Source organism: Strongylocentrotus purpuratus, unplaced genomic scaffold (assembly GCF_000002235.5).
Source record: "Strongylocentrotus purpuratus isolate Spur 01 unplaced genomic scaffold, Spur_5.0 spur5_scaffold_2, whole genome shotgun sequence".
Classification (NCBI taxonomy): Eukaryota; Metazoa; Echinodermata; class Echinoidea; order Camarodonta; family Strongylocentrotidae; genus Strongylocentrotus; species Strongylocentrotus purpuratus.
The window spans coordinates 21,869,263-21,896,537 of NW_022145605.1; the positions used below are offsets into that span (position 1 = coordinate 21,869,263).

Below are 27,275 nucleotides of genomic sequence, written 5' to 3' on the forward strand. Positions count from 1 at the left end.
AAGTGACTCGGTAACATCGTTGAAGGTTGATTAAAATATTTCGTAATTTTTGTATGAAATGATACTTATAATCTTCCTTCTACTGTACCAACCATTTAACGTGCAAACAATCCTGAGAAAAGTTTAAACATTTTCAAGCCCCTCCTTTTTTTCTTTTCGTGATGTCATGCAGGCGCCATTTTGTGAAATCACATTATCAATCATATCTTCATGATGAGTCATCAAAGGTCATTCATATTCATATCACATATACTTTAGGTCAAGGGTCAACAGGTCATGTCATCAAAAGTTACATAAAGGTCACGATGCGCTCGTCAAAATTCAAAAATGCTCAAAATCACAAAACTATTATACGAGAGTACGAATCAGGTCATTTTAAGCATTTCAAAAATCTCCGCCCGCAGCGCCTACAAAACGTAAACACGCCGTTTTTTAGCATGGTTTGCATCAGCACCATTATCATCATCATCATGATCACCATCACGACCATCATCATCATCATCATCACCAAAATTATCATGATCATGATCATTATCTTTATAATCATTATCATGATCATCATCTATTCATCATCATGATCATCAAGGAGTTAATTTCATTATGGTCATGATTTTGATCATAATTATTTCTTGATATTTTGTTCATCAGTTAAGTTATCATTTCAGTTCAGGTCAATCAGTTCAATCTATCAGTTCATCAGTACTTCATTCATCAGTCCATATCTTAATACATAATATTACATTAACATCATTATATTGGATCATTGAATTGAAGATGAGCATGATCATAAGAATTGAAGACAGACCACCTAATTCGTCCTCATGACGATTTAAATTTCTAGTTATTATTTATTTTTATTTCTCCACTTTTTGTGCACAGGATAACTCAACATCAGTTACTTAGGTCAATTTATTTTAATTTTGGTACAGTCATAGATCATTGTCATAAGACGTGTCATAAAACAACAGAAAATGAAATAAATTTTCAATAATTTATTGCTTTTACCCCGGTTCCCAACATAAACAAATCTTCTGTGTGCCCATGCCTTGAGCCATAATGCATGGCCGTCCAGAGGATTTTTTTTGATGTTGGAGACCGGGGTAAAATGCACTAAATTATTGCAAATTTATTGCATTTTCTGTTTTTTTTATTGTTGGAAACTGCCCCCTACCCTAGCCCCCGCTGCGTACAGTCATGGTTCAGTGACAAAGCAATGGCCTCGTAACTGTGAGGCCCCAGGATCAAAACCGTGTCGATGTGCTATATAAGTGCCCTTTTGTGGGGCATTAATCCTCATTACTGTCATTTATGACTTAAGGGAATAGGTCCCCTAGTTGATAAGCATAGTAGCATACACATGCTTTAGCTGTCACGCAAAACATAGATTGGCAAATTGTTATTCAATAAAATCTGAGAATTTATACTATTATTTAGACCTATTATTTTTTAATTAATTTTAAAACAATTTATGAATTGGGGTAAAAAAAAATATTCCACCTTTATGAGCGACAGTGTATTCATTACAATTAATTTCGACGTCTTTTCAAAGAATTAATTATATCATGTGACACTTTAGTATATTTTATATTATGTTCTAATTTTGTCAAATATGTGAAATGTGAAACAAATAAAACTTGAAAAAAAAAAATTGAAGATTTCCATGAATGAATGGAATGCCACCAAGTGCGTAAAGGTGTTTTAAGATACTCACGTTCGAATACAGTAATTGTGAACGTGCAAGACCATTCATTTTCACTTGGATCCTTGGCCACATACGTAATATCATATGTTCCTGGAGAGAACACACCCGGTCCGCGAGAAGAAGTGATTTGATATGTCGTGCCGGATTCATCTGTTGCTGTTGGAATTTGCCATGAAATGAATACCTGTGTTTGTCCACGAGGCACAGTCTCATTCAAGTTTGAAGGACAAGTAAAATCTAGAGGGGTGGTGTCAGCTGAAAGATATTGCAAAGGATAATCAATCCAGTTAAACAGAGACACAACCACATTAGTATGACTTTGCTACATAAATTCTAGAGCTACATATGACACTGAACTTAGAAATTATAATTATTAGAAAATAAATCATTTCATGTATGCTATTCCGAAAGAAAAAACAGTCAGTCCGTCACTCAATATTCTGAAAGCGAGGTCTCGAAAGTAAACGGGTTCCCTTGCATAATTTCAATACACGGACACTGCTTATACGTTTAAATTTCGCAGATAGGACATACGTGACATGTTCATAATTCCGGCAAAATTCTACACAGAATTTGATGTTGGCTGCAAATGGGACACAGTACCTTTAAGTGACTCGGTAACATCGTTGAAGGTTGATTAAAAAATTTCGGATTTTTTGTATGAAATGATACTTATAATCTTCCTTCTACTGTACCAACCATTTAACGTGCAAACAATCCTGAAAAAAAGTTAAAACATTTTCAAGCCCCTCCTTTTTTTCTTTGCGTGATGTCATGCAGGCGCCATTTTGTGAAATCACATTATCAATCATATCTTCATGATGAGTCACCAAAGGTCATTCATATTCATATCACATATACTTTAGGTCAAGGGTCAACAGGTCATGTCATCAAAAGTTACATAAAGGTCACGATGCGCTCGTCAAAATTCAAAAATGCTCAAAATCACAAAACTATTAAACGAGAGTACGAATCAGGTCATTTTAAGCATTTCAAAAATCTCCGCCCGCAGCGCCTACAAAACGTAAACACGCCGTTTTTTAGCATGGTTTGCATCAGCACCATTATCATCATCATCATGATCACCATCACGACCATCATCATCATGATCATCATCACAAAAATTATCATGATCATGATCATTATCTTTATAATCATTATCATGATCATCATCTATTCATCATCATGATCATCAAGGAGTTAATTTCATTATGGTCATGATTTTGATCATAATTATTTCTTGATATTTTGTTCATCAGTTAAGTTATCACTTCAGTTCAGGTCCAATCAGTTCAATCTATCAGTTCATCAGTACTTCATTCATCAGTCCATATCTTAATACATAATACTACATTAACATCATTATATTGGATCATTGAATTGAAGATGAGCATGATCATAAGAATTGAAGACAGACCACCTAATTCGTCCTCATGACGATTTAAATCACTATTTATTATTTATTTTTATTTCTCCACTTTTTGTGACAGGATAACTCAACATCAGTTACTTAGGTCAATTTATTTTAATTTTGGTACAGTCATAGATCATTGTCATAAGACGTGTCATAAAACAACAGAAAATGAAATAAATTGTCAATAATTTATTGCTTTTACCCCGGTTCCCAGAGGATTTTTTTTTATGTTGGAGACCGGGGTAAAATGCACTAAATTATTGCAAATTTATTGCATTTTCTGTGTTTTTTTTATTTATGGAAACTGCCCCCTACCCTAGCCCCCGCTGCGTACAGTCATGGTTCAGTGACAAAGCAATGGCCTCGTAACTGTGAGGCCCCAGGATCAAAACCGTGTCGATGTGCTATATAAGTGCCCTTTTGTGGGGCATTAATCCTCATTACTGTCATTAATGACTTAAGGGAATAGGTCCCCTAGTTGATAAGCATAGTAGCATACACATGCTTTAGCTGTCACGCAAAACACAGATTGGTAAATTGTTATTCAATAAAATCTGAGAATGTATACTATTATTTAGATCTATTATTTTTTAATTAATTTTAAAACAATTCCATGAATTGGGGTAAAACAAAAATATTCCACCTTTATGAGCGACAGTGTATTCATTACAATTAATTTCGACGTCTTTTCAAAGAATTAATTATATCATGTGACACTTCCAGTATATTTTATATTATGTTCTAATTTTGTCAAATATGTGAAATGTGAAACAAATAATATAGGATTTCCCGGCCAAATTCGCGATTTTGTCATTCAAATTAATTTGTCTTACGTTCAAATTCGACGGTTTTAGTGCAGACAGGTATACCTCGGGTTTATATTCCCTTTTCTAGTTTTCAAATCTATGGAATTTTCGTTAGAATCTACGTATGTTTCATTCAAATTATTGAACAATGTGCTTCTTTCGCTATTTGGTCATTCGATTTGGCGCAACACAATTTTCTGACAACGCGACGGTGTACTTCTAGCATTCTAATTCATTTGTAGCATTCAAATTAGCACTTTGTGCACTTTAATTGATGGTCAATATACATTTCTCGTTTATTACACACTTTTTATAGCTCATTCTTTTTCTTTCAAGATTGTTTTTTCATGTGTATTTCATCATATTTCATTTTCTTGCATTTATACACTTATACTTATTAGATTTATCTGATATTCATCAGCATTTAAGTTTGATTGTTAAGAAGAAAAAAACGACTTGCATCTACGGACCTGATGGTCTCAGTATATTTGTAAATGTGCATGTAAGGAAGTTGTTTGTCTTATGTTTCATCATAAATTTATCATAATTTCATCATAATTTCATTATGGAAGAGGGGTACAATATTGTGACTGGGGTAGGATCTAGAGTCAACAATTTGAACATGATTCATTATTTAGCCATGTCTTTAGCCATCGATCTGCTGGCGGGCAAGTAAACTATGAAAATCTTTAAGAAAAACAGAGGGGTGTGCTGGGTATAAGAGACGATGTGAATTACTTTTGTAAAATTCCGAGTCTGTAGTATACTAAAAAGGGGCGATTGAGGGTACCCCCACCTTTCCCGTGTATATGAACATGTCCGTGCAGAAATGCCATATCCCTTGATTTCGTCCCTTCTTTACTTTATGTCTGACTACATCCATCCAAAATAAATAAATGGAATAACAGCTTAGACCCCAATGACAAATCATGCATTTTAACTGCATTATTTAAAAACTGTAAAAGTTTGTTGCAATTCTTCCCCATAACATTCCTAACTTGAATACAAATATTACGAATATGAATGACAGGTGTTAATTTGAATGATAAAAATTAAGCTTCGACAAGTGAATATTAATTTGAATGCTAGTTGAGCAGTTTCTAAATTGAATGACAGATCTATGAAACCCTTCGACCAAAATCCTAAATTAAATACAAAAACTGGAAAATCGAATGATAATTGGCATGGCAAAGCCGATCTGCGCTAACTTAAATGCAAAGTAAATGAATTCGAATGACAAACACGCGAATTTGGCCGGGAAATCCTATATTGAAAAAAAAAAAAAATTGAAGATTTCCATGAATGAATGGAATGCCACTAAGTGCGTAAGGTGTTTTAAGATACTCACGTTCGAATACAGTAATTGTGAACGTGCAAGACCATTCATTTTCACTTGGATCCTTGGCCACATACGTAATATCATATGTTCCTGGAGAGAACACACCCGGTCCGCGAGAAGAAGTGATTTGATATGTCGTGCCGGATTCATCTGTTGCTGTTGGAATTTGCCATGAAATGAATACCTGTGTTTGTCCACGAGGCACAGTCTCATTCAAGTTTGAAGGACAAGTAAAATCTAGAGGGGTGGTGTCAGCTGAAAGATATTGCAAAGGATAATCAATCCAGTTAAACAGAGACACAACCACATTAGTATGACTTTGCTACATAAATTCTAGAGCTACATATGACACTGAACTTAGAAATTATAATTATTAGAAAATAAATCATTTCATGTATGCTATTCCGAAAGAAAAAAACAGTCAGTCCGTCACTCAATATTCTGAAAGCGAGGTCTCGAAAGTAAACGGGTTCCCTTGCATAATTTCAATACACGGACACTGCTTATACGTTTAAATTTCGCAGATAGGACATACGTGACATGTTCATAATTCCGGCAAAATTCTACACAGAATTTGATGTTGGCTGCAAATGGGACACAGTACCTTTAAGTGACTCGGTAACATCGTTGAAGGTTGATTAAAATATTTCGTAATTTTTGTATGAAATGATACTTATAATCTTCCTTCTACTGTACCAACCATTTAACGTGCAAACAATCCTGAGAAAAGTTTAAACATTTTCAAGCCCCTCCTTTTTTTCTTTTCGTGATGTCATGCAGGCGCCATTTTGTGAAATCACATTATCAATCATATCTTCATGATGAGTCATCAAAGGTCATTCATATTCATATCACATATACTTTAGGTCAAGGGTCAACAGGTCATGTCATCAAAAGTTACATAAAGGTCACGATGCGCTCGTCAAAATTCAAAAATGCTCAAAATCACAAAACTATTAAACGAGAGTACGAATCAGGTCATTTTAAGCATTTCAAAAATCTCCGCCCGCAGCGCCTACAAAACGTAAACACGCCGTTTTTAGCATGGTTTGCATCAGCACCATTATCATCATCATCATGATCACCATCACGACCATCATCATCATGATCATCATCACCAAAATTATCATGATCATGATCATTATCTTTATAATCATTATCATGATCATCATCTATTCATCATCATGATCATCAAGGAGTTAATTTCATTATGGTCATGATTTTGATCATAATTATTTCTTGATATTTTGTTCATCAGTTAAGTTATCACTTCAGTTCAGGTCAATCAGTTCAATCTATCAGTTTATCAGTACTTCATTCATCAGTCCATATCTTAATACATAATATTACATTAACATCATTATATTGGATCATTGAATTGAAGATGAGCATGATCATAAGAATTGAAGACAGACCACCTAATTCGTCCTCATGACGATTTAAATCACTAGTTATTATTTATTTTTATTTCTCCACTTTTTGTGCACAGGATAACTCAACATCAGTTACTTAGGTCAATTTATTTTAATTTTGGTACAGTCATAGATCATTGTCATAAGACGTGTCATAAAACAACAGAAAATGAAATAAATTGTCAATAATTTATTGCTTTTACCCCGGTTCCCAACATAAACAAATCTTCTGTGTGCCCATGCCTTGAGCCATAATGCATGGCCGTCCAGAGGATTTTTTTTTATGTTGGAGACCGGGGTAAAATGCACTAAATTATTGCAAATTTATTGCATTTTCTGTTTTTTTTTTATTGTTGGAAACTGCCCCCTACCCTAGCCCCCGCTGCGTACAGTCATGGTTCAGTGACAAAGCAATGGCCTCGTAACTGTGAGGCCCCAGGATCAAAACCGTGTCGATGTGCTATATAAGTGCCCTTTTGTGGGGCATTAATCCTCATTACTGTCATTTATGACTTAAGGGAATAGGTCCCCTAGTTGATAAGCATAGTAGCATACACATGCTTTAGCTGTCACGCAAAACATAGATTGGCAAATTGTTATTCAATAAAATCTGAGAATTTATACTATTATTTAGACCTATTATTTTTTAATTAATTTTAAAACAATTTTATAAATTGGGGTAAAAAAAAAATATTCCACCTTTATGAGCGACAGTGTATTCATTACAATTAATTTCGACGTCTTTTCAAAGAATTAATTATATCATGTGACACTTTTAGTATATTTTATATTATGTTCTAATTTTGTCAATTATGTGAAATGTGAAACAAATAAAACTTGAAAAAAAAAAACTTGAAGATTCCCATGAATGAATGGAATGCCACCAAGTGCGTAAAGGTGTTTTAAGATACTCACGTTCGAATACAGTAATTGTGAACGTGCAAGACCATTCATTTTCACTTGGATCCTTGGCCACATACGTAATATCATATGTTCCTGGAGAGAACACACCTGGTCCGCGAGAAGAAGTGATTTGATATGTCGTGCCGGATTCATCTGTTGCTGTTGGAATTTGCCATGAAATGAATACCTGTGTTTGTCCACGAGGCACAGTCTCATTCAAGTTTGAAGGACAAGTAAAATCTAGAGGGGTGGTGTCAGCTGAAAGATATTGCAAAGGATAATCAATCCAGTTAAACAGAGACACAACCACATTAGTATGACTTTGCTACATAAATTCTAGAGCTACATATGACACTGAACTTAGAAATTATAATTATTAGAAAATAAATCATTTCATGTTTGTTATTCCGAAAGAAAAAACAGTCAGTCCGTCACTCAATATTCTGAAAGCGAGGTCTAGAAAGTAAACGGGTTCCCTTGCATAATTTCAATACACGGACACTGCTTATACGTTTAAATTTCGCAGATAGGACATACGTGACATGTTCATAATTCCGGCAAAATTCTACACAGAATTTGATGTTGGCTGCAAATGGGACACAGTACCTTTAAGTGACTCGGTAACATCGTTGAAGGTTGATTAAAATATTTCGTAATTTTTGTATGAAATGATACTTATAATCTTCCTTCTACTGTACCAACCATTTAACGTGCAAACAATCCTGAAAAAAGTTTAAACATTTTCAAGCCCCTCCTTTTTTTTCTTTTCGTGATGTCATGCAGGCGCCATTTTGTGAAATCACATTATCAATCATATCTTCATGAAGAGTCATCAAAGGTCATTCATATTCATATCACATATACTTTAGGTCAAGGGTCAACAGGTCATGTCATCAAAAGTTACATAAAGGTCACGATGCGCTCGTCAAAATTCAAAAATGCTCAAAATCACAAAACTATTATACGAGAGTACGAATCAGATCATTTTAAGCATTTCAAAAATCTCCACCCGCAGCGCCTACAAAAAGTAAACACGCCGTTTTTTTAGCATGGTTTGCATCAGCACCATTATCATCATCATCATGATCACCATCACGACCATCATCATCATCATCATCACCAAAATTATCATGATCATGATCATTATCTTTATAATCATTATCATGATCATCATTTATTCATCATCATGATCATCAAGGAGTTAATTTCATTATGGTCATGATTTTGATCATAATTATTTCTTGATATTTTGTTCATCAGTTAAGTTATCATTTCAGTTCAGGTCCAATCAGTTCAATCTATCAGTTCATCAGTACTTCATTCATCAGTCCATATCTTAATATATAATATTACATTAACATCATTATATTGGATCATTGAATTGAAGATGAGCATGATCATAAGAATTGAAGACAGACCACCTAATTCGTCCTCATGACGATTTAAATTTCTAGTTATTATTTATTTTTATTTCTCCACTTTTTGTGCACAGGATAACTCAACATCAGTTACTTAGGTCAATTTATTTTAATTTTGGTACAGTCATAGATCATTGTCATAAGACGTGTCATAAAACAACAGAAAATAAAATAAATTTTCAATAATTTATTGCTTTTACCCCGGTTCCCAACATAAACAAATCTTCTGTGTGCCCATGCCTTGAGCCATAATGCATGGCCGTCCAGAGGATTTTTTTTGATGTTGGAGACCGGGGTAAAATGCACTAAATTATTGCAAATTTATTGCATTTTCTGTGTTTTTTTATTGTTGGAAACTGCCCCCTACCCTAGCCCCCGCTGCGTACAGTCATGGTTCAGTGACAAAGCAATGGCCTCGTAACTGTGAGGCCCCAGGATCAAAACCGTGTCGATGTGCGATATAAGTGCCCTTTTGTGGGGCATTAATCCTCATTACTGTCATTTATGACTTAAGGGAATAGGTCCCCTAGTTGATAAGCATAGTAGCATACACATGCTTTAGCTGTCACGCAAAACACAGATTGGCAAATTGTTATTCAATAAAATCTGAGAATGTATACTATTATTTAGATCTATTATTTTTTAATTAATTTGAAAACAATTCCATGAATTGGGGTAAAAAAAAAATATTCCACCTTCATGAGCGACAGTGTATTCATTACAATTAATTTCGACGTCTTTTCAAAGAATTAATTATATCATGTGACACTTCCAGTATATTTTATATTATGTTCTAATTTTGTCAAATATGTGAAATGTGAAACAAATAGAACTTGAAAAAAAAAACTTGAAGATTTCCATGAATGAATGGAATGCCACCAAGTGCGTAAAGGTGTTTTAAGATACTCACGTTCGAATACAGTAATTGTGAACGTGCAAGACCATTCATTTTCACTTGGATCCTTGGCCACATACGTAATATCATATGTTCCTGGAGAGAACACACCCGGTCCGCGAGAAGAAGTGATTTGATATGTCGTGCCGGATTCATCTGTTGCTGTTGGAATTTGCCATGAAATGAATACCTGTGTTTGTCCACGAGGCACAGTCTCATTCAAGTTTGAAGGACAAGTAAAATCTAGAGGGGTGGTGTCAGCTGAAAGATATTGCAAAGGATAATCAATCCAGTTAAACAGAGACACAACCACATTAGTATGACTTTGCTACATAAATTCTAGAGCTACATATGACACTGAACTTAGAAATTATAATTATTAGAAAATAAATCATTTCATGTATGCTATTCTGAAAGAAAAAACAGTCAGTCCGTCACTCAATATTCTGAAAGCGAGGTCTCGAAAGTAAACGGGTTCCCTTGCATAATTTCAATACACAGACACTGCTTATACGTTTAAATTTCGCAGATAGGACATACGTGACATGTTCATAATTCCGGCAAAATTCTACACAGAATTTGATGTTGGCTGCAAATGGGACACAGTACCTTTAAGTGACTCGGTAACATCGTTGAAGGTTGATTAAAAAATTTCGGATTTTTTGTATGAAATGATACTTATAATCTTCCTTCTACTGTACCAACCATTTAACGTGCAAACAATCCTGAAAAAAAGTTAAAACATTTTCAAGCCCCTCCTTTTTTTCTTTGCGTGATGTCATGCAGGCGCCATTTTGTGAAATCACATTATCAATCATATCTTCATGATGAGTCACCAAAGGTCATTCATATTCATATCACATATACTTTAGGTCAAGGGTCAACAGGTCATGTCATCAAAAGTTACATAAAGGTCACGATGCGCTCGTCAAAATTCAAAAATGCTCAAAATCACAAAACTATTAAACGAGAGTACGAATCAGGTCATTTTAAGCATTTCAAAAATCTCCGCCCGCAGCGCCTACAAAACGTAAACACGCCGTTTTTTAGCATGGTTTGCATCAGCACCATTATCATCATCATCATGATCACCATCACGACCATCATCATCATGATCATCATCACAAAAATTATCATGATCATGATCATTATCTTTATAATCATTATCATGATCATCATCTATTCATCATCATGATCATCAAGGAGTTAATTTCATTATGGTCATGATTTTGATCATAATTATTTCTTGATATTTTGTTCATCAGTTAAGTTATCACTTCAGTTCAGGTCCAATCAGTTCAATCTATCAGTTCATCAGTACTTCATTCATCAGTCCATATCTTAATACATAATACTACATTAACATCATTATATTGGATCATTGAATTGAAGATGAGCATGATCATAAGAATTGAAGACAGACCACCTAATTCGTCCTCATGACGATTTAAATCACTATTTATTATTTATTTTTATTTCTCCACTTTTTGTGACAGGATAACTCAACATCAGTTACTTAGGTCAATTTATTTTAATTTTGGTACAGTCATAGATCATTGTCATAAGACGTGTCATAAAACAACAGAAAATGAAATAAATTGTCAATAATTTATTGCTTTTACCCCGGTTCCCAGAGGATTTTTTTTGATGTTGGAGACCGGGGTAAAATGCACTAAATTATTGCAAATTTATTGCATTTTCTGTGTTTTTTTTATTTATGGAAACTGCCCCCTACCCTAGCCCCCGCTGCGTACAGTCATGGTTCAGTGACAAAGCAATGGCCTCGTAACTGTGAGGCCCCAGGATCAAAACCGTGTCGATGTGCTATATAAGTGCCCTTTTGTGGGGCATTAATCCTCATTACTGTCATTAATGACTTAAGGGAATAGGTCCCCTAGTTGATAAGCATAGTAGCATACACATGCTTTAGCTGTCACGCAAAACACAGATTGGTAAATTGTTATTCAATAAAATCTGAGAATGTATACTATTATTTAGATCTATTATTTTTTAATTAATTTTAAAACAATTCCATGAATTGGGGTAAAACAAAAATATTCCACCTTTATGAGCGACAGTGTATTCATTACAATTAATTTCGACGTCTTTTCAAAGAATTAATTATATCATGTGACACTTCCAGTATATTTTATATTATGTTCTAATTTTGTCAAATATGTGAAATGTGAAACAAATAATATAGGATTTCCCGGCCAAATTCGCGATTTTGTCATTCAAATTAATTTGTCTTACGTTCAAATTCGACGGTTTTAGTGCAGACAGGTATACCTCGGGTTTATATTCCCTTTTCTAGTTTTCAAATCTATGGAATTTTCGTTAGAATCTACGTATGTTTCATTCAAATTATTGAACAATGTGCTTCTTTCGCTATTTGGTCATTCGATTTGGCGCAACACAATTTTCTGACAACGCGACGGTGTACTTCTAGCATTCTAATTCATTTGTAGCATTCAAATTAGCACTTTGTGCACTTTAATTGATGGTCAATATACATTTCTCGTTTATTACACACTTTTTATAGCTCATTCTTTTTCTTTCAAGATTGTTTTTTCATGTGTATTTCATCATATTTCATTTTCTTGCATTTATACACTTATACTTATTAGATTTATCTGATATTCATCAGCATTTAAGTTTGATTGTTAAGAAGAAAAAAACGACTTGCATCTACGGACCTGATGGTCTCAGTATATTTGTAAATGTGCATGTAAGGAAGTTGTTTGTCTTATGTTTCATCATAAATTTATCATAATTTCATCATAATTTCATTATGGAAGAGGGGTACAATATTGTGACTGGGGTAGGATCTAGAGTCAACAATTTGAACATGATTCATTATTTAGCCATGTCTTTAGCCATCGATCTGCTGGCGGGCAAGTAAACTATGAAAATCTTTAAGAAAAACAGAGGGGTGTGCTGGGTATAAGAGACGATGTGAATTACTTTTGTAAAATTCCGAGTCTGTAGTATACTAAAAAGGGGCGATTGAGGGTACCCCCACCTTTCCCGTGTATATGAACATGTCCGTGCAGAAATGCCATATCCCTTGATTTCGTCCCTTCTTTACTTTATGTCTGACTACATCCATCCAAAATAAATAAATGGAATAACAGCTTAGACCCCAATGACAAATCATGCATTTTAACTGCATTATTTAAAAACTGTAAAAGTTTGTTGCAATTCTTCCCCATAACATTCCTAACTTGAATACAAATATTACGAATATGAATGACAGGTGTTAATTTGAATGATAAAAATTAAGCTTCGACAAGTGAATATTAATTTGAATGCTAGTTGAGCAGTTTCTAAATTGAATGACAGATCTATGAAACCCTTCGACCAAAATCCTAAATTAAATACAAAAACTGGAAAATCGAATGATAATTGGCATGGCAAAGCCGATCTGCGCTAACTTAAATGCAAAGTAAATGAATTCGAATGACAAACACGCGAATTTGGCCGGGAAATCCTATATTGAAAAAAAAAAAAAATTGAAGATTTCCATGAATGAATGGAATGCCACTAAGTGCGTAAGGTGTTTTAAGATACTCACGTTCGAATACAGTAATTGTGAACGTGCAAGACCATTCATTTTCACTTGGATCCTTGGCCACATACGTAATATCATATGTTCCTGGAGAGAACACACCCGGTCCGCGAGAAGAAGTGATTTGATATGTCGTGCCGGATTCATCTGTTGCTGTTGGAATTTGCCATGAAATGAATACCTGTGTTTGTCCACGAGGCACAGTCTCATTCAAGTTTGAAGGACAAGTAAAATCTAGAGGGGTGGTGTCAGCTGAAAGATATTGCAAAGGATAATCAATCCAGTTAAACAGAGACACAACCACATTAGTATGACTTTGCTACATAAATTCTAGAGCTACATATGACACTGAACTTAGAAATTATAATTATTAGAAAATAAATCATTTCATGTATGCTATTCCGAAAGAAAAAAACAGTCAGTCCGTCACTCAATATTCTGAAAGCGAGGTCTCGAAAGTAAACGGGTTCCCTTGCATAATTTCAATACACGGACACTGCTTATACGTTTAAATTTCGCAGATAGGACATACGTGACATGTTCATAATTCCGGCAAAATTCTACACAGAATTTGATGTTGGCTGCAAATGGGACACAGTACCTTTAAGTGACTCGGTAACATCGTTGAAGGTTGATTAAAATATTTCGTAATTTTTGTATGAAATGATACTTATAATCTTCCTTCTACTGTACCAACCATTTAACGTGCAAACAATCCTGAGAAAAGTTTAAACATTTTCAAGCCCCTCCTTTTTTTCTTTTCGTGATGTCATGCAGGCGCCATTTTGTGAAATCACATTATCAATCATATCTTCATGATGAGTCATCAAAGGTCATTCATATTCATATCACATATACTTTAGGTCAAGGGTCAACAGGTCATGTCATCAAAAGTTACATAAAGGTCACGATGCGCTCGTCAAAATTCAAAAATGCTCAAAATCACAAAACTATTAAACGAGAGTACGAATCAGGTCATTTTAAGCATTTCAAAAATCTCCGCCCGCAGCGCCTACAAAACGTAAACACGCCGTTTTTAGCATGGTTTGCATCAGCACCATTATCATCATCATCATGATCACCATCACGACCATCATCATCATGATCATCATCACCAAAATTATCATGATCATGATCATTATCTTTATAATCATTATCATGATCATCATCTATTCATCATCATGATCATCAAGGAGTTAATTTCATTATGGTCATGATTTTGATCATAATTATTTCTTGATATTTTGTTCATCAGTTAAGTTATCACTTCAGTTCAGGTCAATCAGTTCAATCTATCAGTTTATCAGTACTTCATTCATCAGTCCATATCTTAATACATAATATTACATTAACATCATTATATTGGATCATTGAATTGAAGATGAGCATGATCATAAGAATTGAAGACAGACCACCTAATTCGTCCTCATGACGATTTAAATCACTAGTTATTATTTATTTTTATTTCTCCACTTTTTGTGCACAGGATAACTCAACATCAGTTACTTAGGTCAATTTATTTTAATTTTGGTACAGTCATAGATCATTGTCATAAGACGTGTCATAAAACAACAGAAAATGAAATAAATTGTCAATAATTTATTGCTTTTACCCCGGTTCCCAACATAAACAAATCTTCTGTGTGCCCATGCCTTGAGCCATAATGCATGGCCGTCCAGAGGATTTTTTTTGATGTTGGAGACCGGGGTAAAATGCACTAAATTATTGCAAATTTATTGCATTTTCTGTGTTTTTTTTATTTTGGAAACTGCCCCCTACCCTAGCCCCCGCTGCGTACAGTCATGGTTCAGTGACAAAGCAATGGCCTCGTAACTGTGAGGCCCCAGGATCAAAACCGTGTCGATGTGCTATATAAGTGCCCTTTTGTGGGGCATTAATCCTCATTACTGTCATTTATGACTTAAGGGAATAGGTCCCCTAGTTGATAAGCATAGTAGCATACACATGCTTTAGCTGTCACGCAAAACATAGATTGGCAAATTGTTATTCAATAAAATCTGAGAATTTATACTATTATTTAGACCTATTATTTTTTAATTAATTTTAAAACAATTTTATAAATTGGGGTAAAAAAAAATATTCCACCTTTATGAGCGACAGTGTATTCATTACAATTAATTTCGACGTCTTTTCAAAGAATTAATTATATCATGTGACACTTTTAGTATATTTTATATTATGTTCTAATTTTGTCAATTATGTGAAATGTGAAACAAATAAAACTTGAAAAAAAAAAACTTGAAGATTCCCATGAATGAATGGAATGCCACCAAGTGCGTAAAGGTGTTTTAAGATACTCACGTTCGAATACAGTAATTGTGAACGTGCAAGACCATTCATTTTCACTTGGATCCTTGGCCACATACGTAATATCATATGTTCCTGGAGAGAACACACCTGGTCCGCGAGAAGAAGTGATTTGATATGTCGTGCCGGATTCATCTGTTGCTGTTGGAATTTGCCATGAAATGAATACCTGTGTTTGTCCACGAGGCACAGTCTCATTCAAGTTTGAAGGACAAGTAAAATCTAGAGGGGTGGTGTCAGCTGAAAGATATTGCAAAGGATAATCAATCCAGTTAAACAGAGACACAACCACATTAGTATGACTTTGCTACATAAATTCTAGAGCTACATATGACACTGAACTTAGAAATTATAATTATTAGAAAATAAATCATTTCATGTTTGTTATTCCGAAAGAAAAAACAGTCAGTCCGTCACTCAATATTCTGAAAGCGAGGTCTAGAAAGTAAACGGGTTCCCTTGCATAATTTCAATACACGGACACTGCTTATACGTTTAAATTTCGCAGATAGGACATACGTGACATGTTCATAATTCCGGCAAAATTCTACACAGAATTTGATGTTGGCTGCAAATGGGACACAGTACCTTTAAGTGACTCGGTAACATCGTTGAAGGTTGATTAAAATATTTCGTAATTTTTGTATGAAATGATACTTATAATCTTCCTTCTACTGTACCAACCATTTAACGTGCAAACAATCCTGAAAAAAGTTTAAACATTTTCAAGCCCCTCCTTTTTTTTCTTTTCGTGATGTCATGCAGGCGCCATTTTGTGAAATCACATTATCAATCATATCTTCATGAAGAGTCATCAAAGGTCATTCATATTCATATCACATATACTTTAGGTCAAGGGTCAACAGGTCATGTCATCAAAAGTTACATAAAGGTCACGATGCGCTCGTCAAAATTCAAAAATGCTCAAAATCACAAAACTATTATACGAGAGTACGAATCAGATCATTTTAAGCATTTCAAAAATCTCCACCCGCAGCGCCTACAAAAAGTAAACACGCCGTTTTTTTAGCATGGTTTGCATCAGCACCATTATCATCATCATCATGATCACCATCACGACCATCATCATCATCATCATCACCAAAATTATCATGATCATGATCATTATCTTTATAATCATTATCATGATCATCATCTATTCATCATCATGATCATCAAGGAGTTAATTTCATTATGGTCATGATTTTGATCATAATTATTTCTTGATATTTTGTTCATCAGTTAAGTTATCATTTCAGTTCAGGTCCAATCAGTTCAATCTATCAGTTCATCAGTACTTCATTCATCAGTCCATATCTTAATATATAATATTACATTAACATCATTATATTGGATCATTGAATTGAAGATGAGCATGATCATAAGAATTGAAGACAGACCACCTAATTCGTCCTCATGACGATTTAAATTTCTAGTTATTATTTATTTTTATTTCTCCACTTTTTGTGCACAGGATAACTCAACATCAGTTACTTAGGTCAATTTATTTTAATTTTGGTACAGTCATAGATCATTGTCATAAGACGTGTCATAAAACAACAGAAAATGAAATAAATTGTCAATAATTTATTGCTTTTACCCCGGTTCCCAACATAAACAAATCTTCTGTGTGCCCATTCCTTGAGCCATAATGCATGGCCGTCCAGAGGATTTTTTTTGATGTTGGAGACCGGGGTAAAATGCACTAAATTATTGCAAATTTATTGCATTTTCTGTGTTTTTTTTATTTATGGAAACTGCCCCCTACCCTAGCCCCCGCTGCGTACAGTCATGGTTCAGTGACAAAGCAATGGCCTCGTAACTGTGAGGCCCCAGGATCAAAACCGTGTCGATGTGCTATATAAGTGCCCTTTTGTGGGGCATTAATCCTCATTACTGTCATTAATGACTTAAGGGAATAGGTCCCCTAGTTGATAAGCATAGTAGCATACACATGCTTTAGCTGTCACGCAAAACACAGATTGGTAAATTGTTATTCAATAAAATCTGAGAATGTATACTATTATTTAGATCTATTATTTTTTAATTAATTTTAAAACAATTCCATGAATTGGGGTAAAACAAAAATATTCCACCTTTATGAGCGACAGTGTATTCATTACAATTAATTTCGACGTCTTTTCAAAGAATTAATTATATCATGTGACACTTCCAGTATATTTTATATTATGTTCTAATTTTGTCAAATATGTGAAATGTGAAACAAATAATATAGGATTTCCCGGCCAAATTCGCGATTTTGTCATTCAAATTAATTTGTCTTACGTTCAAATTCGACGGTTTTAGTGCAGACAGGTATACCTCGGGTTTATATTCCCTTTTCTAGTTTTCAAATCTATGGAATTTTCGTTAGAATCTACGTATGTTTCATTCAAATTATTGAACAATGTGCTTCTTTCGCTATTTGGTCATTCGATTTGGCGCAACACAATTTTCTGACAACGCGACGGTGTACTTCTAGCATTCTAATTCATTTGTAGCATTCAAATTAGCACTTTGTGCACTTTAATTGATGGTCAATATACATTTCTCGTTTATTACACACTTTTTATAGCTCATTCTTTTTCTTTCAAGATTGTTTTTTCATGTGTATTTCATCATATTTCATTTTCTTGCATTTATACACTTATACTTATTAGATTTATCTGATATTCATCAGCATTTAAGTTTGATTGTTAAGAAGAAAAAAACGACTTGCATCTACGGACCTGATGGTCTCAGTATATTTGTAAATGTGCATGTAAGGAAGTTGTTTGTCTTATGTTTCATCATAAATTTATCATAATTTCATCATAATTTCATTATGGAAGAGGGGTACAATATTGTGACTGGGGTAGGATCTAGAGTCAACAATTTGAACATGATTCATTATTTAGCCATGTCTTTAGCCATCGATCTGCTGGCGGGCAAGTAAACTATGAAAATCTTTAAGAAAAACAGAGGGGTGTGCTGGGTATAAGAGACGATGTGAATTACTTTTGTAAAATTCCGAGTCTGTAGTATACTAAAAAGGGGCGATTGAGGGTACCCCCACCTTTCCCGTGTATATGAACATGTCCGTGCAGAAATGCCATATCCCTTGATTTCGTCCCTTCTTTACTTTATGTCTGACTACATCCATCCAAAATAAATAAATGGAATAACAGCTTAGACCCCAATGACAAATCATGCATTTTAACTGCATTATTTAAAAACTGTAAAAGTTTGTTGCAATTCTTCCCCATAACATTCCTAACTTGAATACAAATATTACGAATATGAATGACAGGTGTTAATTTGAATGATAAAAATTAAGCTTCGACAAGTGAATATTAATTTGAATGCTAGTTGAGCAGTTTCTAAATTGAATGACAGATCTATGAAACCCTTCGACCAAAATCCTAAATTAAATACAAAAACTGGAAAATCGAATGATAATTGGCATGGCAAAGCCGATCTGCGCTAACTTAAATGCAAAGTAAATGAATTCGAATGACAAACACGCGAATTTGGCCGGGAAATCCTATATTGAAAAAAAAAAAAAATTGAAGATTTCCATGAATGAATGGAATGCCACTAAGTGCGTAAGGTGTTTTAAGATACTCACGTTCGAATACAGTAATTGTGAACGTGCAAGACCATTCATTTTCACTTGGATCCTTGGCCACATACGTAATATCATATGTTCCTGGAGAGAACACACCCGGTCCGCGAGAAGAAGTGATTTGATATGTCGTGCCGGATTCATCTGTTGCTGTTGGAATTTGCCATGAAATGAATACCTGTGTTTGTCCACGAGGCACAGTCTCATTCAAGTTTGAAGGACAAGTAAAATCTAGAGGGGTGGTGTCAGCTGAAAGATATTGCAAAGGATAATCAATCCAGTTAAACAGAGACACAACCACATTAGTATGACTTTGCTACATAAATTCTAGAGCTACATATGACACTGAACTTAGAAATTATAATTATTAGAAAATAAATCATTTCATGTATGCTATTCCGAAAGAAAAAAACAGTCAGTCCGTCACTCAATATTCTGAAAGCGAGGTCTCGAAAGTAAACGGGTTCCCTTGCATAATTTCAATACACGGACACTGCTTATACGTTTAAATTTCGCAGATAGGACATACGTGACATGTTCATAATTCCGGCAAAATTCTACACAGAATTTGATGTTGGCTGCAAATGGGACACAGTACCTTTAAGTGACTCGGTAACATCGTTGAAGGTTGATTAAAATATTTCGTAATTTTTGTATGAAATGATACTTATAATCTTCCTTCTACTGTACCAACCATTTAACGTGCAAACAATCCTGAGAAAAGTTTAAACATTTTCAAGCCCCTCCTTTTTTTCTTTTCGTGATGTCATGCAGGCGCCATTTTGTGAAATCACATTATCAATCATATCTTCATGATGAGTCATCAAAGGTCATTCATATTCATATCACATATACTTTAGGTCAAGGGTCAACAGGTCATGTCATCAAAAGTTACATAAAGGTCACGATGCGCTCGTCAAAATTCAAAAATGCTCAAAATCACAAAACTATTAAACGAGAGTACGAATCAGGTCATTTTAAGCATTTCAAAAATCTCCGCCCGCAGCGCCTACAAAACGTAAACACGCCGTTTTTAGCATGGTTTGCATCAGCACCATTATCATCATCATCATGATCACCATCACGACCATCATCATCATGATCATCATCACCAAAATTATCATGATCATGATCATTATCTTTATAATCATTATCATGATCATCATCTATTCATCATCATGATCATCAAGGAGTTAATTTCATTATGGTCATGATTTTGATCATAATTATTTCTTGATATTTTGTTCATCAGTTAAGTTATCACTTCAGTTCAGGTCAATCAGTTCAATCTATCAGTTTATCAGTACTTCATTCATCAGTCCATATCTTAATACATAATATTACATTAACATCATTATATTGGATCATTGAATTGAAGATGAGCATGATCATAAGAATTGAAGACAGACCACCTAATTCGTCCTCATGACGATTTAAATCACTAGTTATTATTTATTTTTATTTCTCCACTTTTTGTGCACAGGATAACTCAACATCAGTTACTTAGGTCAATTTATTTTAATTTTGGTACAGTCATAGATCATTGTCATAAGACGTGTCATAAAACAACAGAAAATGAAATAAATTGTCAATAATTTATTGCTTTTACCCCGGTTCCCAACATAAACAAATCTTCTGTGTGCCCATGCCTTGAGCCATAATGCATGGCCGTCCAGAGGATTTTTTTTGATGTTGGAGACCGGGGTAAAATGCACTAAATTATTGCAAATTTATTGCATTTTCTGTGTTTTTTTTATTTTGGAAACTGCCCCCTACCCTAGCCCCCGCTGCGTACAGTCATGGTTCAGTGACAAAGCAATGGCCTCGTAACTGTGAGGCCCCAGGATCAAAACCGTGTCGATGTGCTATATAAGTGCCCTTTTGTGGGGCATTAATCCTCATTACTGTCATTTATGACTTAAGGGAATAGGTCCCCTAGTTGATAAGCATAGTAGCATACACATGCTTTAGCTGTCACGCAAAACATAGATTGGCAAATTGTTATTCAATAAAATCTGAGAATTTATACTATTATTTAGACCTATTATTTTTTAATTAATTTTAAAACAATTTTATAAATTGGGGTAAAAAAAAAATATTCCACCTTTATGAGCGACAGTGTATTCATTACAATTAATTTCGACGTCTTTTCAAAGAATTAATTATATCATGTGACACTTTTAGTATATTTTATATTATGTTCTAATTTTGTCAATTATGTGAAATGTGAAACAAATAAAACTTGAAAAAAAACAACTTGAAGATTCCCATGAATGAATGGAATGCCACCAAGTGCGTAAAGGTGTTTTAAGATACTCACGTTCGAATACAGTAATTGTGAACGTGCAAGACCATTCATTTTCACTTGGATCCTTGGCCACATACGTAATATCATATGTTCCTGGAGAGAACACACCTGGTCCGCGAGAAGAAGTGATTTGATATGTCGTGCCGGATTCATCTGTTGCTGTTGGAATTTGCCATGAAATGAATACCTGTGTTTGTCCACGAGGCACAGTCTCATTCAAGTTTGAAGGACAAGTAAAATCTAGAGGGGTGGTGTCAGCTGAAAGATATTGCAAAGGATAATCAATCCAGTTAAACAGAGACACAACCACATTAGTATGACTTTGCTACATAAATTCTAGAGCTACATATGACACTGAACTTAGAAATTATAATTATTAGAAAATAAATCATTTCATGTTTGTTATTCCGAAAGAAAAAACAGTCAGTCCGTCACTCAATATTCTGAAAGCGAGGTCTAGAAAGTAAACGGGTTCCCTTGCATAATTTCAATACACGGACACTGCTTATACGTTTAAATTTCGCAGATAGGACATACGTGACATGTTCATAATTCCGGCAAAATTCTACACAGAATTTGATGTTGGCTGCAAATGGGACACAGTACCTTTAAGTGACTCGGTAACATCGTTGAAGGTTGATTAAAATATTTCGTAATTTTTGTATGAAATGATACTTATAATCTTCCTTCTACTGTACCAACCATTTAACGTGCAAACAATCCTGAAAAAAGTTTAAACATTTTCAAGCCCCTCCTTTTTTTTCTTTTCGTGATGTCATGCAGGCGCCATTTTGTGAAATCACATTATCAATCATATCTTCATGAAGAGTCATCAAAGGTCATTCATATTCATATCACATATACTTTAGGTCAAGGGTCAACAGGTCATGTCATCAAAAGTTACATAAAGGTCACGATGCGCTCGTCAAAATTCAAAAATGCTCAAAATCACAAAACTATTATACGAGAGTACGAATCAGATCATTTTAAGCATTTCAAAAATCTCCACCCGCAGCGCCTACAAAAAGTAAACACGCCGTTTTTTTAGCATGGTTTGCATCAGCACCATTATCATCATCATCATGATCACCATCACGACCATCATCATCATCATCATCACCAAAATTATCATGATCATGATCATTATCTTTATAATCATTATCATGATCATCATCTATTCATCATCATGATCATCAAGGAGTTAATTTCATTATGGTCATGATTTTGATCATAATTATTTCTTGATATTTTGTTCATCAGTTAAGTTATCATTTCAGTTCAGGTCCAATCAGTTCAATCTATCAGTTCATCAGTACTTCATTCATCAGTCCATATCTTAATATATAATATTACATTAACATCATTATATTGGATCATTGAATTGAAGATGAGCATGATCATAAGAATTGAAGACAGACCACCTAATTCGTCCTCATGACGATTTAAATTTCTAGTTATTATTTATTTTTATTTCTCCACTTTTTGTGCACAGGATAACTCAACATCAGTTACTTAGGTCAATTTATTTTAATTTTGGTACAGTCATAGATCATTGTCATAAGACGTGTCATAAAACAACAGAAAATGAAATAAATTGTCAATAATTTATTGCTTTTACCCCGGTTCCCAACATAAACAAATCTTCTGTGTGCCCATTCCTTGAGCCATAATGCATGGCCGTCCAGAGGATTTTTTTTGATGTTGGAGACCGGGGTAAAATGCACTAAATTATTGCAAATTTATTGCATTTTCTGTGTTTTTTTTATTTATGGAAACTGCCCCCTACCCTAGCCCCCGCTGCGTACAGTCATGGTTCAGTGACAAAGCAATGGCCTCGTAACTGTGAGGCCCCAGGATCAAAACCGTGTCGATGTGCTATATAAGTGCCCTTTTGTGGGGCATTAATCCTCATTACTGTCATTAATGACTTAAGGGAATAGGTCCCCTAGTTGATAAGCATAGTAGCATACACATGCTTTAGCTGTCACGCAAAACACAGATTGGTAAATTGTTATTCAATAAAATCTGAGAATGTATACTATTATTTAGATCTATTATTTTTTAATTAATTTTAAAACAATTCCATGAATTGGGGTAAAACAAAAATATTCCACCTTTATGAGCGACAGTGTATTCATTACAATTAATTTCGACGTCTTTTCAAAGAATTAATTATATCATGTGACACTTCCAGTATATTTTATATTATGTTCTAATTTTGTCAAATATGTGAAATGTGAAACAAATAATATAGGATTTCCCGGCCAAATTCGCGATTTTGTCATTCAAATTAATTTGTCTTACGTTCAAATTCGACGGTTTTAGTGCAGACAGGTATACCTCGGGTTTATATTCCCTTTTCTAGTTTTCAAATCTATGGAATTTTCGTTAGAATCTACGTATGTTTCATTCAAATTATTGAACAATGTGCTTCTTTCGCTATTTGGTCATTCGATTTGGCGCAACACAATTTTCTGACAACGCGACGGTGTACTTCTAGCATTCTAATTCATTTGTAGCATTCAAATTAGCACTTTGTGCACTTTAATTGATGGTCAATATACATTTCTCGTTTATTACACACTTTTTATAGCTCATTCTTTTTCTTTCAAGATTGTTTTTTCATGTGTATTTCATCATATTTCATTTTCTTGCATTTATACACTTATACTTATTAGATTTATCTGATATTCATCAGCATTTAAGTTTGATTGTTAAGAAGAAAAAAACGACTTGCATCTACGGACCTGATGGTCTCAGTATATTTGTAAATGTGCATGTAAGGAAGTTGTTTGTCTTATGTTTCATCATAAATTTATCATAATTTCATCATAATTTCATTATGGAAGAGGGGTACAATATTGTGACTGGGGTAGGATCTAGAGTCAACAATTTGAACATGATTCATTATTTAGCCATGTCTTTAGCCATCGATCTGCTGGCGGGCAAGTAAACTATGAAAATCTTTAAGAAAAACAGAGGGGTGTGCTGGGTATAAGAGACGATGTGAATTACTTTTGTAAAATTCCGAGTCTGTAGTATACTAAAAAGGGGCGATTGAGGGTACCCCCACCTTTCCCGTGTATATGAACATGTCCGTGCAGAAATGCCATATCCCTTGATTTCGTCCCTTCTTTACTTTATGTCTGACTACATCCATCCAAAATAAATAAATGGAATAACAGCTTAGACCCCAATGACAAATCATGCATTTTAACTGCATTATTTAAAAACTGTAAAAGTTTGTTGCAATTCTTCCCCATAACATTCCTAACTTGAATACAAATATTACGAATATGAATGACAGGTGTTAATTTGAATGATAAAAATTAAGCTTCGACAAGTGAATATTAATTTGAATGCTAGTTGAGCAGTTTCTAAATTGAATGACAGATCTATGAAACCCTTCGACCAAAATCCTAAATTAAATACAAAAACTGGAAAATCGAATGATAATTGGCATGGCAAAGCCGATCTGCGCTAACTTAAATGCAAAGTAAATGAATTCGAATGACAAACACGCGAATTTGGCCGGGAAATCCTATATTGAAAAAAAAAAAAATTGAAGATTTCCATGAATGAATGGAATGCCACTAAGTGCGTAAGGTGTTTTAAGATACTCACGTTCGAATACAGTAATTGTGAACGTGCAAGACCATTCATTTTCACTTGGATCCTTGGCCACATACGTAATATCATATGTTCCTGGAGAGAACACACCCGGTCCGCGAGAAGAAGTGATTTGATATGTCGTGCCGGATTCATCTGTTGCTGTTGGAATTTGCCATGAAATGAATACCTGTGTTTGTCCACGAGGCACAGTCTCATTCAAGTTTGAAGGACAAGTAAAATCTAGAGGGGTGGTGTCAGCTGAAAGATATTGCAAAGGATAATCAATCCAGTTAAACAGAGACACAACCACATTAGTATGACTTTGCTACATAAATTCTAGAGCTACATATGACACTGAACTTAGAAATTATAATTATTAGAAAATAAATCATTTCATGTATGCTATTCCGAAAGAAAAAAACAGTCAGTCCGTCACTCAATATTCTGAAAGCGAGGTCTCGAAAGTAAACGGGTTCCCTTGCATAATTTCAATACACGGACACTGCTTATACGTTTAAATTTCGCAGATAGGACATACGTGACATGTTCATAATTCCGGCAAAATTCTACACAGAATTTGATGTTGGCTGCAAATGGGACACAGTACCTTTAAGTGACTCGGTAACATCGTTGAAGGTTGATTAAAATATTTCGTAATTTTTGTATGAAATGATACTTATAATCTTCCTTCTACTGTACCAACCATTTAACGTGCAAACAATCCTGAGAAAAGTTTAAACATTTTCAAGCCCCTCCTTTTTTTCTTTTCGTGATGTCATGCAGGCGCCATTTTGTGAAATCACATTATCAATCATATCTTCATGATGAGTCATCAAAGGTCATTCATATTCATATCACATATACTTTAGGTCAAGGGTCAACAGGTCATGTCATCAAAAGTTACATAAAGGTCACGATGCGCTCGTCAAAATTCAAAAATGCTCAAAATCACAAAACTATTAAACGAGAGTACGAATCAGGTCATTTTAAGCATTTCAAAAATCTCCGCCCGCAGCGCCTACAAAACGTAAACACGCCGTTTTTAGCATGGTTTGCATCAGCACCATTATCATCATCATCATGATCACCATCACGACCATCATCATCATGATCATCATCACCAAAATTATCATGATCATGATCATTATCTTTATAATCATTATCATGATCATCATCTATTCATCATCATGATCATCAAGGAGTTAATTTCATTATGGTCATGATTTTGATCATAATTATTTCTTGATATTTTGTTCATCAGTTAAGTTATCACTTCAGTTCAGGTCAATCAGTTCAATCTATCAGTTTATCAGTACTTCATTCATCAGTCCATATCTTAATACATAATATTACATTAACATCATTATATTGGATCATTGAATTGAAGATGAGCATGATCATAAGAATTGAAGACAGACCACCTAATTCGTCCTCATGACGATTTAAATCACTAGTTATTATTTATTTTTATTTCTCCACTTTTTGTGCACAGGATAACTCAACATCAGTTACTTAGGTCAATTTATTTTAATTTTGGTACAGTCATAGATCATTGTCATAAGACGTGTCATAAAACAACAGAAAATGAAATAAATTGTCAATAATTTATTGCTTTTACCCCGGTTCCCAACATAAACAAATCTTCTGTGTGCCCATGCCTTGAGCCATAATGCATGGCCGTCCAGAGGATTTTTTTTGATGTTGGAGACCGGGGTAAAATGCACTAAATTATTGCAAATTTATTGCATTTTCTGTTTTTTTTTTATTGTTGGAAACTGCCCCCTACCCTAGCCCCCGCTGCGTACAGTCATGGTTCAGTGACAAAGCAATGGCCTCGTAACTGTGAGGCCCCAGGATCAAAACCGTGTCGATGTGCTATATAAGTGCCCTTTTGTGGGGCATTAATCCTCATTACTGTCATTTATGACTTAAGGGAATAGGTCCCCTAGTTGATAAGCATAGTAGC

At 34.4% G+C, this 27,275-nt stretch overlaps 1 protein-coding gene across 1 annotated transcript in view; it reads right to left on the reverse strand.

The window, feature by feature from the left end:
- LOC105442731 overlaps nt 1–27,275 on the reverse strand; it is an 89,340-nt gene that overhangs the window by 32,005 nt on the left and 30,060 nt on the right. Inside the window, exons 11-19 of the mRNA XM_030991118.1 lie at nt 25,322–25,567; nt 21,710–21,955; nt 19,393–19,638; nt 15,780–16,025; nt 13,464–13,709; nt 9,905–10,150; nt 7,589–7,834; nt 5,271–5,516; nt 1,712–1,957 (exon numbers count right to left, since the gene is read on the reverse strand). Coding sequence (XP_030846978.1) covers nt 1,712–1,957; nt 5,271–5,516; nt 7,589–7,834; nt 9,905–10,150; nt 13,464–13,709; nt 15,780–16,025; nt 19,393–19,638; nt 21,710–21,955; nt 25,322–25,567 — 2,214 coding nt within the window. The remainder of the gene's footprint in view (nt 1–1,711; nt 1,958–5,270; nt 5,517–7,588; nt 7,835–9,904; nt 10,151–13,463; nt 13,710–15,779; nt 16,026–19,392; nt 19,639–21,709; nt 21,956–25,321; nt 25,568–27,275) is intronic.